Source organism: Moschus berezovskii, chromosome 8 (assembly GCF_049115385.1).
Source record: "Moschus berezovskii isolate FMDL1 chromosome 8, NW_MosBer_1.0, whole genome shotgun sequence".
Taxonomy (NCBI): domain Eukaryota; kingdom Metazoa; phylum Chordata; class Mammalia; order Artiodactyla; family Moschidae; genus Moschus; species Moschus berezovskii.
Window position 1 is genome coordinate 30813603 of NC_142467.1, and position 22281 is coordinate 30835883.

The following is a 22281-nucleotide window of genomic DNA, read 5'->3' on the forward strand; positions in this document are numbered from 1 at the left end:
GTTAGCACTTAGAGAGCACCTGCTGTATTCTTACTCAGGGCAGGGAGTCATTTAGGCTCTATCTGGGTAGCACTTTTGCTGCTTGTTGCCAGGGTTGGCCAAACCCAAGGAATTGGGTCAGAGATCACCTTTCTTCGGAGCCACTGTCAAGAGTTTTAATAGAAAGGGATGAAGTTCCAGCTGGGGAGGAAAAACAAATGAAAAGCAACCCCCTCCCCGCCCCCGGCAACGTGCCTTTCTAGATTCTGAAGCCACTGCTGGCTGGCTTTAACCCCTTACTTTCTGTGTCAGCCTCATGCTGTTTTCAGGGACTCTGCCTCCTCTCCCCCAAGGTCTCAGCTTGTGGCTTTTTACCTTGCTGCATAACATTTTAATGTCTCCTACAAGACAGGACTTTATAACACTGCAACCATTTGCCTTTACTGCTCAGAAAATATTTTAAGATTGCATTACTTAAAGTAACCAAACCTCACTGGTGATGGATGTGGAAATTTACATGTCAAGGTAAAGCTGTCTCAGGAAGCTGGGATCACTAAGAGGCATTGAAGTGACCTTTTGGTCCCACCAGGTATTTAATTCAACCTGGAATTTCACTCCAGCTTCTCCCAAAACCTGAGTGAGGCCGAAGGCTGAAACTCCAGTGGCTGAACTCCCTGTCGACCAGTGCATCTGGCCTCTTGAGCCTCCCTGAATCTGTTTGCATTCAAGAGGAAATTTAACATGAAGGCCAATTCAGTCAGGTAGGCCTGAATTTGCCAGCAGATAAATCGAGGGTCACCTGTGCCAACATTTTACACACTGTTGTTGTTCAGCCGCTAAGTCTTTGCGACCCCATGGGTTGCAGCATGCCAGGCTCCCTTGTCCATCACCAACTCCTGGAGCTTACTCAAACTCATGTCCATCGAGTCAGCGTATGTCATCCAACATCTCATCCTCTGTCACCCACTTCTCCTCCTGCCTTCAATCTTTCCCAGCATCACGGCAATTTGGGCTTTCCCAGGTATTGCAACACGGAGGATGCCAGTGGCTACCCTATTTTGACTTTCTAGAATGTCACCCTGAGGCTATGAAGACAGAGATGTCCCCAACAGGGTGCCCCCTAAACTCCCTCAAATGCATATGTGTATATATGTTTGAAAAATACAAACGACAGTTTGTGTGATACTTTGAGAGGCATAGTGAATGGAGATGAAGAGCAGCCCTGGCTGACTTTGAAAGCTTCCGTTCTGAACAGTCCTGTGGAAAGCACAAGTACATTTCTCCCAAGGCAGCAAAAAAGCCATTTCTTCATATACTCAGCTGGAGTCGGGCATAGAAAGAAATCATTCTCTTAATTTACATACTCAAAACATATTCAACATGGATTTTGATCTACAGGATGAGCTAAAACACTATGGTTGATTCAGGAGGCACAATCAGTTGTGGTTCAGACTAGATCGAGGAGAGGTTTCCACTGCTTTTCTGTAGGATCTTTAGAAGTTTTCATCCCTGGAAAAGTCAAGCTTCCTTTGACTCTAATGAAGAGTCTCCTGATTTGAAGGATCAGTTAGGAAGCTGATGGGTATGACAGCCTTTGTAGTTCCAATGTCAATAAGTCTAGTTAACCCCCCAACACATGCATTTGAAAATGGCCAGGTGTTTCTCTGGTTTTGCATCTGCCTCTGAAGGATGTTCATGGCATGCTCACATGCAGAGAGTGTGAATGACTGTCATAGAGAATCATGCTGGGAACTGTTCCCAGGAATCAGTAGCACGATCTGAGAAAATTTGGAGGGAAGAGCAAGGCAATCTAGAAAATGTAGGATACTTGTGCTCTGCTGTCCCGGGGTAAAGATCAATAGGTTTACACTGCTGTACTGGAGTCTTCTCTCTGGGTCACGCCTGTAAAGCCCAGGGAATTCCCCTGAGTAGAGCAGGACAGACAGTGCATATGAGGTTGGGATGGCTTCGGCAAGAAGCCAAGGCGAAGGGGCTGAGTAGGGAGATTGTATAGAAAGCCCTTGAACCCAACCAGTCATACAGGGGAAGTGATAACAGTGACAGAGCTCCAATCACTGCTGGTCAGTGTCACTTTCTTGGCTGTTCTCCCCAAGGCAAGAAGATCTTTGTTCCTGTCCCTTGTCCGTGTTTTACATGGCCATTCCCACTAATCCACTGGAGCCAAAGAGAGGGCATGCATGGCAGCTCTGTAAGAGAAAAAACTTCTCCTCTACCATTAGTAATTCTATCAGACTGAAGAAGAGAAAGGGACAGAGGGGCCCCAAGCAACATGAATTATTCAGGCACTGCTAGTTAAAACAGGTTTCCAGATTCCTGAAGACACCTACTGCGAATGCCTAGGTCTTGAGCTTTTGCAAAAGAAGCATTTCAGAGCATGGCATTAGACCAATGACCGATGCAGGGGCATGTTGTAATGGGGGCAGATGTACCATGCTGGGCCTGCTGAGAAGTCAGATGGGCACACACACATGCATGCACACGCAGACATGGACACACTCACACGCACGACAGAAATTAGTTCCTGGCTCGGTTGGCCTATATTGTTACATTCGGGGCTGAGCTGTCAACTGGAGCAGATGCAAAGAAAATAAGCCAAGAAGACAGCAGAGGAGGCAGTATTGGAAGCCCTGTCCATGCTTCTCAAATGCTATGTTTGTCAACTGTATAGACTCTGCATTGAAACCAATGAGTCAACCTAGCTGCCTGTGTCCAGTTCTTTCTGATGCTGCTCAGTGTGCATTTGGGGGCAAGAGCCTCCTGCCAGCCTCGTGGGTTTGTTGTGAGGTTGACCGAGGCAGCACAAAGTCTTTTGAGCTCCTTGGAGAAAATTCACCATGTAAGTGCAAAGTATCACCATTGTATCATGGTAGCCAGACTCCTATCAGCTTACACCAGTCAACAGGAGAGCTGGGGTATCAAAAAAAGTAGCCGAAGCCATCCCAACCTCAATCTGGGCAAGTGAGGTTTCCTTCTTCACTACTGACCTTGCACTGGAGTGTCAGGGGCCCCATTTGGCCCCCAGTCTTGTCTCAATGGCCTGTATGGCATTTTTATAAATTTTGAATTGCTTGCCAATGTTTAAACTTTGGGAGGGTATGCCTGCCCCTTTGGATCTCTGGCTTCTATTGAAGAACTGGAAAAATCTGGCAAAACTAAACTTCTGTTTCTACATGGCAGCAGTTGGCTAGGGGTGGCTTGTGTCTGTCCTCCATAGACGGGGCCTCTGCTTTCCAGATTATTCCCACTCCCTACCATCTGAGACCCTATTTAGTGCACTTACTTATACTGGTCTTGCTTCATTCACATAGGGGTGTTCGAGTTCATAACTTCTTTTGCAGATTCTGCCCTCCCTTCTCTTCTCATAGCCAAGAAAGATGTGCAATGCATGGTGCACTCATTCTCCAAATCTAGGCTAAGTCCCCCAACAGAGGAGAGGCCCGTCTACCAGCTCCTGCCAGGGGGAACCAGGGAGAGAACTTGGTTTCTCCTGCCCCCTCCTCTAGCCAGTAATTCCACCTGAAAACTCCATAGTTCTTTAACTTAGAGATGTCCAAGCAGTAATCCAACTAAATTAGATTATAAGCATCTGAAGGTTTTCCTAATAAATAAAAATATAGATACAGCGAGGACATGATGAGATTTAATTAATGAGTGTTATTTAATGGAACAAGCCGTGCCATACACAGAGGATTAAAAGATAAAAAAGGATAGGAGGGAAAATCAAATTTTAATGAGTTGCCATCTTCATTTGATTTAACTAAATGTCTTCCGTTGTTGGAAATATTAACACTTATGAGGGAGTCATTTGTGTGTATCCACACAGTTTGATACCTGACTGCTTCCTTTTATGTAATTACATTGTGTTACAAATGAATTTAAGCTACCATTTGAAGTAGACGGGCTTCTATGCTTACATTGATCTCCTCGGGAAGCTGTGAGCATGGGATGGGGTTGAAAAGTCAACCAAAAACTATTGACAGAAACACCAGGAGAGGTGTCCCAAGGTAGAAAACAGCCAAGTCTCATGCAGTCGAAAAGGCAGGGGAGGTCCAGAGCTCCTCAGGCTGTTACCAGCCCCTATGCAAGTCACCTCTCTTTCCTGCTGCCCCAGGGCTGACACGGAGAAGGGGAAGGGGTGTGTGCTGCAGCCAGCACACAGTAGGTGCTTCATAAATGCTTTGTGATGAATGAATGAATGTAGTCGCCATTGCTCAGCTAGAACCAGAGGGAGGAAGAGCAGACCCTAGACGTGGCATGCAATGATACAGGTGTCTCTCTCGTTTATAACACCCACGTTTCCGCAGCTGGCAGTCAGGTCCATGGGGCCATTTCTACCTCCCTCCCTGCTTTACATGAGCCCCCAGGCTTCTCCTTTCTTAAAGGAACAGAATCCAGGTATTCCAATGAGCTCCTTCTGCAAAAGTGAAGTCAGAGGAGGAGCCCAGACAGCTAGCTTGACACACAAGGTCTAGTACCCTGGCCTCTCCTTTCCAAGCATGGTTGTGTCCTATGCCCACTGCTTTCTTAACTGGTCCCTCCATGAAGACCCACTTGGGAAACAACAGCCAAAGCATGAAGATGTGCTGTTCATGATTACTAGGTCAGCATTGATGGAATTTCAAGCAGTGTGTTAAGGGCTTCACCTGTAAGTGAAGTCCCCACAACAGTAGGGCATGGCTATTATTAATTCACAATTTACAGAAAGGAAAAAACCGAGGCTTACCGAAGATACAGAAATTGCCAAAGTCACCCAGTGTGCAAAGGATTTGAAGCTAGGCCTGTTTGATTCATACATTTAATCCTTTTGCTACACACTTCCCAGGTGGCATGAGTGGTAAAGAACCCACCTGCCAATGCAGGAAACATAGGAGACACGGGTTCAATTCCTGGGTTGGGAAGATCCCCTACCCACTCCAATATGCTTGCCTGGAGAATCCCATGGACAGAGGATCCTGGCAGCCTATGGTCCATGGGGTCACAGAGAGTCTGACACTACTGAAGTGACTTAGCACAGCACACAGGTTTCCTGACACCAGCCCCACCTGCGGATGCATGATAACTGGAGTACGAAAGCACTGACAATAAGTGTTCACATGCAGCAGACAGGGAAGACGGCACAGTCTACAGACAGAACATGGGCGCCATTGAGAGTCTGGAGTGGGTGTTGATGCACATTTTGTGTTTTGAGCTATTTAATTCTGGGTAGACTGTTTTCGGCACTAGGCTTTTCTATGATATGATAACATTTCCTGTATCAGAGCCCCAGAGAGTAGGTCTGTAAGTGAACAGATACAGATCTTTCTTGGCTCCATTAAATGAAAATAAAAAGTTAAATCGGTTCATATTCAAAGTATGGGGAGAAGTTGATAGCAGCAGGCTTCAGGGACCCAACTCGACTTGCCTGCATTCCCTGGATTAATAGAAAAAAGCGAGTCTCTCTCGCTGCCTCCTACATCTTCAATCTCTTTCCTTATTCACAGGAGTTGCTATCACCAGCAACATCTGGGCTTCCTGGGCTCACATACACCTCATGTAGAGAAACAATCCCACTGCCTATTGCCAGGATGCTCTCTTGCAAAGCTAAGCCACCACTTGTAAGTTTTGTGTCGTTAAGACAGAGTATGTCTTGGGTGGAGTAGTGTGACCAGTGATTGACAGCTTGCTAACCTGTTGGAATCAAATCAGATACAAATGTTTCCTCTGTGTTTGTGAGGTGATTGTTTTATGATCTTTGGGGGTCCCACCCTTAGATGCTGTCTCTAAATGAGACAGAGCTGTCTGGCAAGCCCTCTTGAAGTTAAAGCATAATTTAAAAAATAAAGAAATGCAATTCACACTTATCAGAGCCATCACTCTGCCTACCACTTTAGACAGATGACGCTGCTGGGCCAGGCTCTAACCAATTTCATTGCTAATTTGACCAGGTGCTGCTGTGGCTGAACTAGGAATTTGTGGACCAGGATCCTCCAAAACTTTAATTCCTCCTGGACAGTGATTGTATGTGGCTTTCTGTCTCTAGAACATTCGTTAACCCTTCCTTTCTCTGGGGTCTGGCAGGACATAGCTTTTGTGATGTAAGGTTTGGGCCGTGTGATGCTGGGTGTCATGAAGGATTAGAACACATGATCTCAAAGAGCTGTGCCAGAAACTGCTGGAAATCTGCAGTCTAGGGGATATGGAGACAGTTCTCCTGGTGCATGATTATGAGGAAGGTGGGAGGCCACAGGGGATGGATCTTTGATTGGCAGCTGAGCAGGCTGAAAATGGAAGCCACCCTTAAGATCTGGTTGTGTAGATGTCAGAGGTCCTAAGGGTAAACTGGGATTCAGAGCTATCTGGCCTGTTTAAAGAACATGTGACTTGTTGGGAATGCAAACTGATGCGACCACTATGGAGAACAGTATGGAGATTCCTTAAAACACTAGGAATAAAACTACCATACAATCCAGGAATCCCGCTACTGGGCAAATACTCCAAGGAAACCAGAATTGAAAAAGACACATGTACCCCAGTGTTCACTGCAGCACTGTTTGCAACAGCTAGACACGGAAGCAACCTAGATGTCCATTGGCAGATGAATGGATAAGGAAGTTGTGGTACATATACACAACGGAATATTACTCAGCTATAAAAAAGGAACACATTTGTGTCAGCTCTAATGAGGTGAATGAACCTAGAGCCTATTACAGAGTGAAGGAAGTTCAGAAAGAGAAAGACAAATACTGTATATTAACACACATATATGGAATCTATACAACACTCTGACATACAGAGCAGCAAAGGAGACACAGATATAAAGATATAACAGACTTTGGATTCAATGGGAGGAGAGGGTGGGATGATTTGAGAGAATAGCACTGAAACATAAATAGTATAACCATACATTGAATAGATAGTCAGGGCAAGTTTGATATATGAAGCAGGGCGCCCAAACCTGGTGCTCTGTGACAACCTAGAGGGACAGCGTGGGGAGGGAGGTGGGAGTGGGGTTTGGGATGGAAGGAGACATGTATACCTATGGCCAATCCATATTGATGCATGGCAAAAATCATCACAATATTGTTAAGTAACTATCCTCCAATTAAAACAAATACCATAAAATACAGACAATAAAGAAAGATAAAGAATGTGTGAGCATGTCCCAGTGCACCTCGGTCTGCAGAAGGTGTCTGAGGATGATCGCAGGATCCCACGGTCTGTTCTATAGCCCAGCCCTGGTTCAAAACCTTGAGATATAGGAGAGGGGCGATGGACAAAGAAAGCAGCACTGTTCTCGCAAAGGAACGTTTCAGCAGCTGATACATTTCCCCAGGGTGGGAGACCGTGGCAGCCTCTCCTGGGTGTCAACACAGCAGGGCTTCAGTAGAGTGGTTGCTGTGGCTGCCGGCTGGCACATCCCTGGCAGCAGGGGAAGTGCTGTAGGGCTCCCCTTAACTAAATTTTGCAGGCAGCCTCATTGAGGAGACTTGAGCCAGAGGAATCTGAATGGGCTAACGATAAGCATGTGAGACACACTCTAGAAATGTCTGGGGTGACAGTGGGGAGTGAGTTTTGCAGTTGGGACGAACCATGATGGAGAAGGGATGTGAATGATCCCTTATTTGTGGGACAGACTTGTAGGGTCTGGGGCAGTGTGGGGTCTGCCAGTCTTGGAACAGAACACATGACGGGCTAGACTGTGACCCTGTTCTACTTCATGCATGTTTCAGGTCACCTACTGGTCTCATTTTGACTCTTACCCCAGCTCACTCGGAAAAGTATATAAACCTCTCTTGAATTATTCTTCACACTTCACACTTGCTGACCAAGGGGAGTCAACCACGTCTTCAACCATCTGGGCACAGAAAGAGGGTTCTGTCACCACAGACCACAGAAAAAGGTCTTTTATGGAGAATCCTGCAGTGAAAGCTATGGGAAAACATTGAGTAGGCTTCTGAAGAATCTTAATCATCACGAAAACAGTGGCTGGTAGCTTTTAATTACTTTGCAGACTGCTGAAGCCTATCACTAAAGACCAAGCAGGCCTTCCCCCCTTACTGATTACAATGAGAATATGTTTTTAAAAACAAACACTTTACTTAAAACCAGGGATACTTTTTTAATTAGAAGAAAGATTAACTAAATGCATTTTCTCTTGTAATTTAATCCATTCTAATTATCACAAGAATGTTTATGATAAAATATTCAACTTTCTCCTTACCGCTGTTTTGTGAGGTCTCTTTATTACTCATGAAGGGAAAGGCTCAGCAATGGTCAATGGTGTGATGGCCTCTGCGGGTCTGATTATAATCATATACAGAAATGCACAGTGGAAAGGATGGAGGGAGGGAGCAATAACCCCTGATTTTGACCGGAGGCTTTTCAAAATGACGGTATCATATTTTTCAAAAGTAATAAAAGCAAGTCCTTTAATAAGAGTTTGTGAAATAGAGTGCTAGAAAAAGAAGTGGGTTAGGTTAAAGCGTCTGCCTCCAATGCGGGAGACCCGGGTTCGATCCCTGGGTCGGGAAGATCCCCTGGAGAAGGAAATGGTAACCCACTCCAGTATCCTTGCCTGGAGAATCCCATGGATGGAGAAGCCTGGTAGGCTACAGTCCACGGGGTCGCAAAGAGTCGGACACGACTGAGCGACTGAACGGAACGGAACGGAACGGAGTGTAAAAGTGAATCCCATAAGCCAGGCAACTTGGGAGAAAATGCAGAATTTGTTTCTTCCATAAATACCTGGGATACCCTGTATGACTCCTGATAACCCAGGAGATGAACCAAGGAATTGCAAAGAATCTCCATATCCGACCCCCGGGTTTTGCTTCAAGGAGTCAAGCAATTGCAGCCTGAGTTAGTTGGGCTGAAAAGAGACAGACAACCAGTGAGAATCTTGAGTCTCTGAGAAACGCATGTGTGCTATTCAGCTGAGTCAGAGTCGAGGCTCCTGGATTATTCTGTGATGAACAGAGCCAGGCAAATAGAATCTTGGAACCCAAGAGTCATGAGGAATGAGAACGAGTTAGAAAAGGTGAGAACCAGGACAAGGTGTCCTAAGACACACTGACCTGGCAGCATCCTCAAATATGAGAAACATCAGATTCTTCTTAAAGGAGAACAGATTCCTACCAAAGGCCTCAAGAATATGTCTGTTGTCCCTAGTAGGAGAAATGCGAGCTTAAAGAATTGAAGTTTTATCCTCTTCAAATAATAACAGAACTCCAAACTAATATTTCAGGGGAAAAGTTTGTTTTTTTTTTTTTTTTCCTTTTGAACTATACTTATGGGAATAAAGGAAACCCAGGATTAAAAATAAATTCTCATAGATCTCTTGGCTATCCCAGGATATGTCCAAGAGATCTAGGTTGGAGAAACTGGTTGAAAAAAGCAAACCCCAATTTCATAGTCAGGCTATATTAACATAAGATATTCAGATATTTGATTTCATGTTTGAATAACTGGGCTGTTTGGTAAAATAAGCAGGTTCAATTCCAGGTAAGAGAGGCAGCTTGTCTGTTAAAACCAGATAGACGCCAGCAAGTTACAAAACAAACCTTTGTTTGGGAAATGGATAGTGGGTAGCTGCTATGTTCAACATGCTGCTAACTGCTTGACGGATTATAGGCAGATGTGTGAGAGGGAGACTGAAGGCAGCAGAAAGTCTTAAGGGGAAGTTGACTTTGATAATCCTCCCTTGTGCTCATTGGTACTAGATGAGGATGGTGATGATGGTTAATGATGATGATGTTAGCTCATATTTACTTGGCTCATACATTATGACAGGTTCTGTGCCAACTACTTTACATATAACCCAATGAGGAAGGTCATATTCATTATTCTCCTTTTATAAACAAAGAAACTGAGGCATACAGAGGTTGGGAAATTTTCTAGGATTTGATCTCAGGTTTACTGAACCAAAAGACTCTGTCTTAAGCACTTCATCATCACGCTTGCATTGCCCCCAAACCAAGTGAAGTGGCTATAGTCAGATGGACCTCTACTAACACTACCTTGTTTTTATTAAGAAACAAAATGTATCCAAAGAAAAAATACAGATGACCAATAGGCACATGAAAAGATGCTCAACATCACTAATTATTAGAGAAATGCAAAGCAAAACTACTGTGATGTACCACTTCACACCATGCAGAATGGCCATCATGAAAAAGTCCACAAGAAACCAAGTAGCAAATGTCGGAGAGGTGGGGAGAAAAGGGAACTCTCCTACACTGTTGGTGGGAATATAAGATGGTGCAGCCATTATGGAAAACAGTATGGAGATTCCTTGAAAACTAAAAACAGAATTACGGTATCATCCAGCAATTCCAATCCTGAGCATATATTCAGACAAAGCTATAATTCAGAAAGATTCATGCATCCCTATGTTCACAGCAGCACTATTCACAATAGCCAAGATATGGAAGCAACCTAAATGTCCATGGACAGAGGAATGGATAAAGATGTGGTACAAATACTCAACAGAATACTACTCAGCCATGAAAAGAATGAGAGAATGCCATTTGCAGCAAAATGGTCACAACTAGAGATGATCGTATTTAGTAACTAAGAAAGAGAAAGACAAATAATGAGTGATATCACTTATATGAGGGAATCTAAAATATCACACAAAGGAACCTATCTATGAAACAGAAACAGGCTCACAGACATAGAGATCGGACTGGTGGTTGCAAAGGGGTCAGAAGCTGGGGGAAGGCAATGGAGTGGGAGGCTGAGGTTAGTTGACTTAAGGTATTAATTTATATAGAATGGATAACAACAAGATCCTACTGTATAGCACAGAGAACTATATTCAATACCCTATGATAAACCAGAATAGAAAAGAATATTTTAAAACGGAATATACACATATATATATGTGTATATAACTGAATCACTTTGCTGCACAGCAGAAATTAACATAACACTGTAAATCAACTATACTTCAGTAAAAAATTTTTTTAAAGAAACATAAATATAAACCATGTAAGAAAGTTTTCCAATGCCCAGAAGGATTCTCTAGGTAAACCAGATATACATTGGGACTGAGATGAGCAGATAATCAGACAGACTAATAAAAAGCCAGCACTGATTTCAACAATTCAACCACGTGTCATCACTGAAACCAACACTCTGCTGTATCTATCCCTTTAATGTAAAGTATGTATTATGGGAATCTACCTGGAGACCCTCCCTGACCTTAGAGAAGGATCTGATTGTGCTGAAATGGACCATTCCATTTGATGCACATACATTTGCATCAAAAGTAATAAATTTCTGGAGATGGACAGGTCCTTAGAGATCACCTCATCCAAGTGTGTTCTAAATCCAGTCAATCACATATTGAATTTGTGATATTTGCAATATCTGCACTGTTATTTACTTAATATTTCTTACAAATTTACTTAGGCCTAATATCACTACCTGCTTCTGCCACATCCCTAAGCAATAACGCCCGTATAATCGTAAGTTTGATGGACTAGTTATGGTTTTCCTAATACTTCTTTTTTAACAGCTATGTATAACCAGTCAATAAAATATACTTGCACACCAACAGAAAGCATCTCATGTTTATGGACAGTGATGCAGTCAACCCCCTCACTGGTCTCAGGAAGAAACTGAGGCTAGAAGGTTGGGTGACTTCTCAAGGGCACCCAGAATGTTCGTGGCACAGTCCAGCCTAGAACACAGATCTCCTCTGTCAGTTTATTCTTCATGACACCATGACGAATCATAGAGCAAGTGATGAGTAAATGTCCATCATGAACATCTTCTGGAATTCATTGCTCTGAGGCACACTTTGTGTTCCCTTTCCCTTTAATATAAAGTCTTGAGTGCATTGTGAACCCAAGAACCATAGACTTGGAAGAAATGCTGATTCTCTGGAAAAGCTGAAGCGACCAAGTCCTCATTACACACACTCAGGGAGTGCAGCTCAGTTTTTCCATAGCTCTTACTCTTTGATGTTTTCCGTTCTTTAGAATCTGGAATCTTTCAAGCTAACGCTCACTCTGTTCTGAGAGTTCGGAACTGTTTTTAGTTCTTTGCTTTTATGAAGGCAGTAACTCTGTGTATCATGCTATCTCCTTGTTGGGTCTGGCCTTGTCCCTGTGGGCCACACAAGAGTACATCAAGGGACCCTCTGAAATATGAAGGGGATGGCACAAGGAATGCTCCAACTTACTGTCTCCTCACAGATCTAAAATTCCAAGACTTCTCTTTGTCTCTTTTCTTTTTTGATGGGACCTCCTTTTCTGCTGGGGCATATATTACTAAATCACATAGGAAGTAATACAAAAGAAAGTTGACATTTAAACTAGAGGATGGTTGAACTATAAAACTAGTGGGAGTTTTGTGACTACCTTCCCCCCAAAAGATCTCTTCAACATCTAGGCCAAGAAAGTAAACACTTTCAGCAACACTTCTCACTACTTGTAAGGCAGTTTTCTTCTTCTTTTTTTCCCCTTTCATTTTATTCCACTTTTTACAGTGAGCTGAAAATGGGTTCCCATGACCACTACCACCAGGCCCTTGTTCTGAGTTTGGGTAGGAAACCTGGGCAGGCAGACTGCCTGAAGAGACTCAGAGATAACTTCTGGGCATGTGGTGATTCCTGATCTTCAGTGAAAAGGCTCACATTCTGGCCAACGTGTAGGGGGAAAAAAATTAGCAGAGGAACATCCTCTCCTCTCTGCTATCCATAGTCTTAAATGGTAAACAATCATCACTTTAGGTTTTCATTTCAAAAAAGATGGGATATCCTAGGATAGGTTCCAAGAAGGGCTCCAGGAGGAATAGGTTAATGAGAGAATCAGAGAATTAGCTGCTTCTACAGATCCTGTAGGAAGGATGGCTCCACAGTGGCAAATTTTATCTCAACTTGATATCTCATTGTAGAGTCATGAAAGCTCAAATGTTGAAGGATAATAGCTACAAGAAAAAAAAAGTTTCTACAACTAGAATGAAGCTGGAATGAAATGCAGAAGCAGCTGTACTGGTCTGAAGTTGGTTCGTTTCGACAGTTGTCTCGTTCCCTGTAGCGCCGAAGTTCTCTGCCTCCTGGACTGTGACCCTGTCTATTCCTGGTGACAATCACTTAATCAGCATATCAGATTTTCGCACGGCTGGTTTTACCTTGGGTAAAGACTCATTTTCCTTATTAACATCACAAGAACCTAGTTCTTTCCCCAACCAATTAAAGAGGAAAAATAGAAGGGCCCCAGTGCGATCGAGGGAAAAGAAAACTGATGTGACTTGTGTTCCAGGGGCAGGTTATTCAGCCCCACATGGTTCTGGGAATCCAGTCCTCACGATTCTGAAATGCAGTTGGAGGTCAGGACCACATACACAAAATAAACAGGCTAGAATAGCCATTACAGACATCGCTTGCTACCCAGATATCAAGGAGTTCACCTAGGGTTGGAGCCTAGTGTCGACGGGTTTATTCTGTGCATGTGTTAGCTTGTATTATTTAGAGTGGGGATCTGGAAAGCTGACATTCAAGAGATAATAGTGACTATCTTCAATTAGCATTTTGCTTTTCTCTTGCAATCTCCGGTAATAAGGACATTGGTCTCTCCCTGTATTTTGCCTCACTATTCTGTTTGCAAAACATGTTAACATTTACTCTATTTCTTTATAAGAGATGTGTATCTGACTCTATTCTAGCACACATAGGTTCCTTTATGCCCTGGTGTTATAGATTTTGAATGGACTTCTGAGGTTAAATCTTCTGTATTAATAAGAGGCAGGCAGGGGAGGGGTGGCAGGTGACAGGAAAAACAACCCATTTTAGGATTATGCTTAAAGAATGAAACTATTCTCACCACACAATGTGCTTTCCGGTTTATTCATATGCGTAAACTGCCATCTATTCAAATACTGCTAATATATTTCAAAGATATACAGGAATTGCAGTTGATCTGGATTCAGTACCTATTTTTCATCAATGCAATTCTGTAGATTTTAGCCATTCTCTGTTTTTAACTTGTTAGAGACAAAGTGAGTTCATTGCTTGGTAGAATCCAGCCTAGGATTGGTTAAGCTAGCTCTACCAGTTAATGCTGAAATGTGATACCTTGTATTTAAATTTTCAGTGATATGTATTAAATATCCAAATATAATTGGGTTGAAAAATTCTAGAAATGCATTTGAGCAACTATGGATAGATTCTGGTGATTCTACTTGACTGAGTTGTAGAGGCTGTGCTTTTATTCTCATCCTTGCCCCTCCCCAAGCCCAGCATCTATCTTCTTGCTTCCTTCAGTAAAATACACGTGATACACAGGGACTGACGTGCATTATTTAGCTGACTATTTGCAATGACCCTAAGAAAACCGTTGCACCATGGCCTTTTGAAAACAAACCACAGACAACCCAAAGTACCCCAACTCTAAGCACCCACTGCTTTGTCTTACCCCAAACCTGCCAATGCCTTTTTGGTAGACTAGGTGCTGTTTCATTCTGATTTATTTTCTATTTTCAAAACACAGCATTTGAGTCTCTGCTTGAGAGGAACCAAAAAGCCTTGCTTTCCTTTCTGACTGTCAGTATCCCTGAGGAGGAGGACTGATTCTGGGCTTGTAAATTGTGGCATTTACTTAAAGTGAATTGACAGGAGTGTCTGCTCAAAATAAAAGACTAAAACTCCATGAAACAGCTCTGGGGGCAGAGGTTGAAAAGCAAAAGGTGCAATTACGTGTGTACGAACACCTCTAGATTTTGAATAGCAAATCTCACCAAACCAAGGTGTGCTTGGCTTTTTTTGAGCAAAGCCCCAGTGAACATATTAATAAATCTATGAGGAGATGGCACGGATCCTACTAAGAAAACCATACAGCCCTAATTTCTTACAAGGACAGACACTGGTGATAAAGACCTTTATAACTTAAGTAGTACAAGCTCATGAAGTCACGCAAGATCATAATTCTCAAGGAGAAACCTTCCTGGGATGTCACTAGCTTCACTGGGGGAGCTTTACTTGGCATATAAATTTGCACCTTTCTCTGTCTCTCAAGAGTTCATGGTGATGTGAAACTTGAACCAAACGCTTCAAGTAGCAAAAACACCTTTCTCTAATTCATCTCACCCAAAGGGCTAGCTAGAATCATCTCCTGTGCTCTGTTGCCAGCTACATCCTCACCATCTTCTATGAGATTCAAGTTACCATCTTCCCATCTCATTTTCAAAGACCACAGAGACATTTCCTTGACACAGTTGTTTTCTCTCTCCTTGCTCTCTGTGACATCTGGACCTTTCCATTTCTCTTGGACCCTGATGTCCTTCAAATCACATTTGGTGTCCTTTCCCTAAAGTGAGTTGTTGACCCTCTTCTCTTTTCTCCTCTCTCTACCCAGACTGGTGCAACTCTCCAATTCAGGGGTGGGCCAGTTTTTTTCCAGTATATTTTTGCACCAGACAACAAAGGGCTTCGCGGACCATGCTGCAGTCACTCAAGGCCAAGGAGTGGTGCAGAAGCTGACAATACATTGAACTCATGGGTGGGGCTGCCCTCAACAAACATGTTGTGTAATGGACACTGAAATTGAAGTTTCATATAATTGCCATGTGTCAGGAAATATTTTTCTTTCAACCCTTAAAAATATGTGACAACTATTCTTAGCTTGTAAGTCACAGAAAAACAGGCAGCAGGCTGGATTTGGCCCCCTTCAGCCTAGAGTTTTCCAAGCTTTGCTCTAATCCATCAGCACTGTGAGCTCTTCCCAGAGCAGAGATGGGTTGTAGGATGGAGAGGGCCAGCAGGCATCTCTGTGGGATGCTAAACCCTTGGCAGATGGGGGGTAGGGGGAAAAGGGGAGGTTGAGGTCGGAGTGTGTGAACTGAGAGAAAGTGGGATTTTCCACCTAAAGGTTATTGGTTGGCAAGAGCTCTTTTGGGGAGGAAGACTGAGGTCAGTGGAGGTATGGGGGGAGAGTCTGTATTTACATCACACCAAGCATGCAAAAGTATTTCAAGAGGAGCAACCCTAAAGAGCAGGAGCTATTGGTAATGATTTTAAACTGTCTGGATAATGGGCTGTACACATCCTTCCCTTGAGAGCCTTCTGAATTTTCCCCCAGACTCTGCAGGGAACTGTAAATGAAAGCAGCTGCAGGGGGGGAGGGGGGCATGGGATCTGGAGCATCATTGAGAGATTGCAAAAACAATTCACTGCCAACAGACTGTCCCGGCAGGGTCCCAGTGCTACGGTCATGGCCTGGATAGGCATGCTGCCCGCTCTGATGCCCAATTAGATGGAATTAGGGGAAACCAAATGCAAAGAGCACTTTTTCTCTGCTTGACCACCCAAATGAACAGCATGGGAAACTGAGTCTGCTCTCATGAGTCAGCCCTGGACCAGCTCCTAATCCTGCCTTTTACTCCCGGTGCCTGGGGTCTTGAGGTTAGGGCAGATGGGAGGGCCCCCAACTCAATGGCTAGAATCAAAGGTAAGTTCAAGAGACCAAGTTAGTAGTTCAGATGGAAACTTCTCTGAGAGTGTCCATGCCAGTCAGTGGCTTCAGCCAGACTTGGCATGAAATCAACCCTATATCTGACTTAATTAAATAACAAATGCAAACAAAAAAAAATGCTAATCCCAGCTGTCTAAGAGATGTGGAAATCCAGAGGGCAATCACTCCCATCTTCTCAATTAAAGGGATAACTGGTATAACAAATCCAGTTTTGTCCTACCCCAAACTACAATAATGACAAAAAAGAAACCAAAATGGAAGAAACTTGAGAACTACTACTTCTTAACAAAGAAAATGACCCGTAGAGACATGTTCTCGGTCATGAAGCTTATATAGAGATGTGGCTGAGTGAGAATGAAATGGGGTCACAGGAGGAGACATTTATCGATGATGATGGTGGTAGGCAGGAGCCCAAAGGCAAAGCCTTTGTCTTGGGACAGCAAGAGGATGCTCAAACTTATCATAACTGGTACCTGGTTACCCAGGTAACCTGGGAGTCCAGCCTGCATCCAACCTGATCTAAAAGAAGTGAGTTCCATTGCTGCCACCAAGCAAGGATCCAGCGATCCAACCAGCTGGGAGGATATTCAGAAGGGGGAGACCCGCAGACCGCAGTTACATGGGGTACTTAAAACCTCCAGGTCCTGACAATTTCCCATGCATGTGCATTTCTCTCTCAGTAATTTGGATGGGTTTTCTTATCTAATCTGGTCCCTTTCCTCCCAATCTGGAATTCTGGGAAGCAGGGAAAATCTTTTCCAATCGGGACCATGCTTTTCCCTTCCCTATGCCCCGGGGAGATTTGAGAGGCAGCAGGAAGCATTGTATCCCTGAGGGAACAGCCAGTTGCAACGCACAACCATCACTATAGATCTACGATTTATGAAAATAAAGCAATATGTGCCTGTTTCGGTGCCTGCCGTTTGCCTACCAATGGTGCAGTGTTCACCATTCCAGCCCTCTCGGCATTCACATTTGCCATCTTTACAGGTCCCGTGCTCAATGCAGCGGGGGTGGCAGACGCGCTGGTCGCAAGCTGCGCCTGTCCAGCCCTCTTCACAGCGGCAGGCTCCCCCGATGCAGACGCCGTGAGTGCCACAGTCTACTGAGCACACTTCTGGAAGAAAAACAATGATTACAGCTCAACACCACCTCCGGTGAAACCCTCCATGGGAGGCCAGACCACAAACATGGCCCGGGTCCCTGGAACCGGCCCAAGGCCCACGTCATCTTGGGCGGCCTGTCTCACCACTGGCCGGTTCATTCATGGTTAAGTAGTTTCTAGAGCAGTGTTCTCAGAGGTAGACCCCTGGACTGGCTGTATCAACCATCACTTGGGAACTATGTAGAGATGCAACTTCTTATGCCTTGGTTGGTCCTCCTGGCTTAGAAACGCAGGGAGTGAGACTCAGAAATCTCTTTTACTATGTCCTCCAAGTGTTTCTGATGCATGCTGAAGTGTGAGGACCACGGTTCTGGGGTGGGACACCATCCCAGGAAGAGGTCAGACACTGCCCATCTGGTTTGGCAAAGCTCCCTGGGAGATGCCCACCTGAAAAGATACCCATGGAGCCTGACTCCCTGGCCAGCTGGGATGTCTTTCCCTGCTGAGAGCCTGCCTTGCCCCAAAGTCAGTTGGGGCCCCACAGCAGCTCCATCCACACAGGAGGACGGCAGACGCAGCTATCACCCAGATTGGCATCGTGGTGGCCATCGGGACCGCTCTAACTGTGCTGCATTTACACAGCTTCTTTCTCAAAGGAGCTCAAAGTCTTTGGTGGTTGGGGAGGAGACAGACAGACAGATATGCACTCTCTGGCGTTCCAGACCTCTCACTCGAGGACAAGCACGTGCCAGACACTCATCCTTACAACAGACTACGGAGGGAGGCGTGGCTCATCAGGCCCAGGGAGGGGAAGCCACACTAGGAGGTTCAGTGACTCACTCCGAGTCACACAGAAAGTCGGCTGCACAGCTGGGCCTTGGATCTAGGGCTGCCCCACCCTCCCCATCCTCTGTAGCACTTGGCCTGGGCCACTAGTCTCAGAATTGAAGCCAGAGACAAGTAGGCTGAGAAGACACACAAAATAGCCCATTTAATGGAATCTTCCTTTTTATTTTTTTCCTTCTGGAATGAAATATTCACTTCTTTCCCATTGTAGCAAAGCTTCACATAGGTTCCCTTTCTGATTGCCATGGCAATCTGACAGCTGTCTCACTACCCACAGGAAGGGGGCGGAAAGATGATGGCTTGCTTGGATAGGTGCTGTCAGTGTGAATGGAACCGTTCTTGGAGAGGTGGGCACTGGCCTGAACTGTTGAACCGTTCCATTTTAAGGTCACTCGGGAGAGAAGACACGTACTCTTAATTTTAGGAAAATAAAGTGTATGGTGCAACTTCATTATTTTCCTGTCACTAGAGTATTGCAGAGCTCTATAACATGTTCACCCAGGACCCCGAGGGAGCCTCTTTTCTGTTTTATAGGACATTCCATTCAGTTCGTCTGAGACTGAATTGTTCTGTTTTGTTTTCTAGTACCTTTAGGGAGTGTACATAAGAAAGCTCTAATGCAAATGGAAGTGTCCCTCCCGGGCCCCTCATCCATTTGTGGTGATGAAACCAACAAGGCACAAGAACCTATGTGGGATTTGTTTTTATGTTTCTCAAGGATCAAAGACTTCAGAGCTGAGAACAGAATAAGAGAGGTACTATGCAATTGACTAAAGTCCCTCCCTCCCGAGCTAAGTACAAAGAGTTGAACCCCATCTGTGTGGACTCTTAGAAGGAACACAGGGTGTGAGCATTGGGGGAAGTGAGGAGGAAACTTCTTGACTTACCGACGGAGCAGTCGGGACCCATCCAGTTGGGATCGCAGCTGCAGAGGCCAGTATCTGGGAGGTACGTGCCGTGCCCACTACACTGGTCTGGGCACTGGACCCTCGCCAACTCACAGTTGAGACCACCCCAGCCAGGGCTGCAAAGGCATTCTCCATTTACACAGACCCCATGGCTGGAGCACGTAGGATCCAAGCAATCAACTGAAAAAAAAAAAAGAGGGGAAAAGTACTGATCACTCATGGGGGAGGGGACACGAAACACCAGTTGAGAGCTGAACGGACCAGTGGTTCACCAATTCCTATCCACCTGCAAGAAAATGGAGCAGCTCCAGTAATAGTTATGTGGCCCTTTGAAGAAGACCCATACAGAATTAAAGATTTTTGATTTGTTAAAACACTGCATCTTAAACTTGAAGAGAATGTAAAGGAAAAAGGGGGATTTCTCAAGCAGAACTAGAGGAACTGAATACAGAGTTGTATCATCCAACTTTGAGAGCTTTGTAAGGTTATAAGTAATAGTATCTTAACTGAATCACATCGGGGCTTCTGAGACTGGACCATGAATGCTGGTGATACCTTTACATGTATCACCAAACCCAATCATCACTCACTATTGGAAAGAAAAGTAGAGAGGCTCAGTTTAACTTCACTAATGCTTAACTTCAGAAGGTATCAAAAGTTGAAAAAGAAAACCAGTGAGACTCATGCATGAGTCACTTTCCTAATTAAGTTTCACTTAGGACAAGTCTAAAATTAGTGTTCACTCTGAGCACATATCTACTCAAGAAGTGTAAATGTACAGGAAGGAAGACGTGAAAGTGGTAGTCGCTCGGTTGTGTCCGACTCTGCGACCCCATGGACTTGCCAGGCTTCTCTGTCCATGGGATTCTCCAGGCAAGAATAATGGAGTGGGTTGCCATTTCCTTCTCCAGGGGATCTTTCCAACCCAGGGAACGATCCTGGGTCTCCTGCATGTAAAGGCAGAGTCTTTACTGTCTGAACTACTAGGGAAGCCCAGAGAGAGTGAAACTGGGTATGGAAATGACCCCAAAGGGGTAATCTTCCTACACATAGTCATGAGTGGACTGGATGGGTCAGTCTCTGGCTGTGTCACTGACCTTTCCACAGACCGTTAATCAGACAAATTAATGGTCAGATTCTGGTCACTATTGTTCTGACCAGTTTCATGGTCTGACTGCTTGGCTATCTCAGTAATCAGAGTGGATATACACCCAGTAGTAACCTGAAGATTATTACTCTGGAATCAACTCGGAGTGAGGAGAGGAATGAGACGCAAAGGTCAGTTCTCAAGGACAGGACTTTTTGTATGAGAATGTGGCCCCAAACTAGGATATCTAGCTTGTCAAGTGCAAGTGTTAGTCACTCAGTCATGTCTGACTCTTTGCAACCCCATGAACTGTAGCCCTTCATGCTCCTCTCTCCGTGGGATTCTCCAGGCAAGAATATTGGCATGGGTAGCCATTCCCATCTCCAGCGGATCTTCCCGACCCAAGAACCCCGTATCGTAGACAGATTCTTTACTGTCTGAGGCACCAGGGAAGCCCTCAGGGAAGCCCTCCTCCCCCCTTCCACTTAGCTTACAGGTAGGTAAACACAGCTTTTCAAAGGAAGACCAGCTTCCTTAGGTATTCCGAGAAAATGATGCAGTGGCATTTGGAGGAAAGAACACTGCACACTGTGGGGTTTGAGTGGCAAACAGTGATCTCGCATGAGGCTTAGATGTTGCCATGTGGATCATGGCAATGGGGGGAGGGTGTCTTATAATCTTACTTGACTAAGACATACATTTCGTGCATTTTAACAGCTTGGAAATCAGGTCTATTGGCATAGGTTAAATCAATTGCTTCTGCCATCATCTGGGGGCACAGCCAGCTTGAGATCACGTAAACCCTTTTCTTGAGGTTTTTTGGGCCACGCTGATGGTGTAATTCAGTCCCTTGTATGAATGTGTGCCATCTTGTAGTTCAGATTCTCAGAGAAGATTTTGATTTCTCTCTTTTCCCAATGCCAAGACTGAAATAAGGTTTTTGTCCTCTAAATAGCTCACCATGACATTCAGATGGGGTTCCAGCTTTTTGTAGTGTAGCAGCTCTTTTTCTTTCTTATGATATACAAAGTAATGGTGTTATTTTAAAACTGATGGTACATCAGCTCCAAATATGGCATGATTTAGATCATCCAAACTGCTTCATTCTGGGGGACATCAGACTCGAGGAACTTGGATTTAACTGAATTCATGACATTCCATGAAGCTTCCAAAGAGTACCTCTCCCTTCAGGTAAAAAGTAAGAATTTTCAGTGTTAAGAGATGTTTCTTAGGATCCCATTTGGACCTTCTTTCTCTCGGGGACTTTTATTACTTCTGATGATATCGATACTTTCCGATACTTTCTAATTTGCTCCATTCAGTCGGGTGGAGCACGTCTGGCTGTAAATGAAGTGAAAGATTCCAACACATGGAAGACATTCACAGAGAGGCTGTGCGATGCCCTTGACGTCTCATGCCTGGCCCAGTCAAGGGAGTACACATCTGCTCAGTACACATCTGAGAGGATGAACGGCAGACTTTGCCACAAGCATTATTGTTAACAAGACAAATTTCCAGTGTGAAGGACTAATGGACAAGGACAGAAGTGTGCTAACCACGTCTTTCTTTGGGGAAGAACGTAGTGTAATTTGGAATCTTCAAAGTATGAACTCACTCGTTAAGCATCAATCTTGTCCATATTCTTTTCATAAAAGAAAACCCCAAAGTTCTGTCCTCATTTCGGACATAGAGAAAGCAACAAGTACATGAAAATACCTCACGTGCTTTGCACCTCAGTAATGACTCTCATCTATAATTAGCCACTTAAAATGTTTGGTGAGGTGCCAAGAGCTAGGAGCTTTCAAAAAACTGAAGAAACTGTAATATAATCATTTTCTTAAAAGAATGACAAAAAAGTAATATACCAAAAAAAAAAAAAAA

General features: G+C 44.3%; 1 protein-coding gene across 1 annotated transcript in view; it reads right to left on the reverse strand.

Annotated features, from left to right (window-relative positions):
* Positions 1–22281, reverse strand: part of TENM2 (teneurin transmembrane protein 2) — a 497500-nt gene that overhangs the window by 151019 nt on the left and 324200 nt on the right. Inside the window, exons 11-12 of the mRNA XM_088838514.1 lie at positions 19293–19493; positions 17386–17571 (exon numbers count right to left, since the gene is read on the reverse strand). Coding sequence (XP_088694640.1) covers positions 17386–17571; positions 19293–19493 — 387 coding nt within the window. The remainder of the gene's footprint in view (positions 1–17385; positions 17572–19292; positions 19494–22281) is intronic.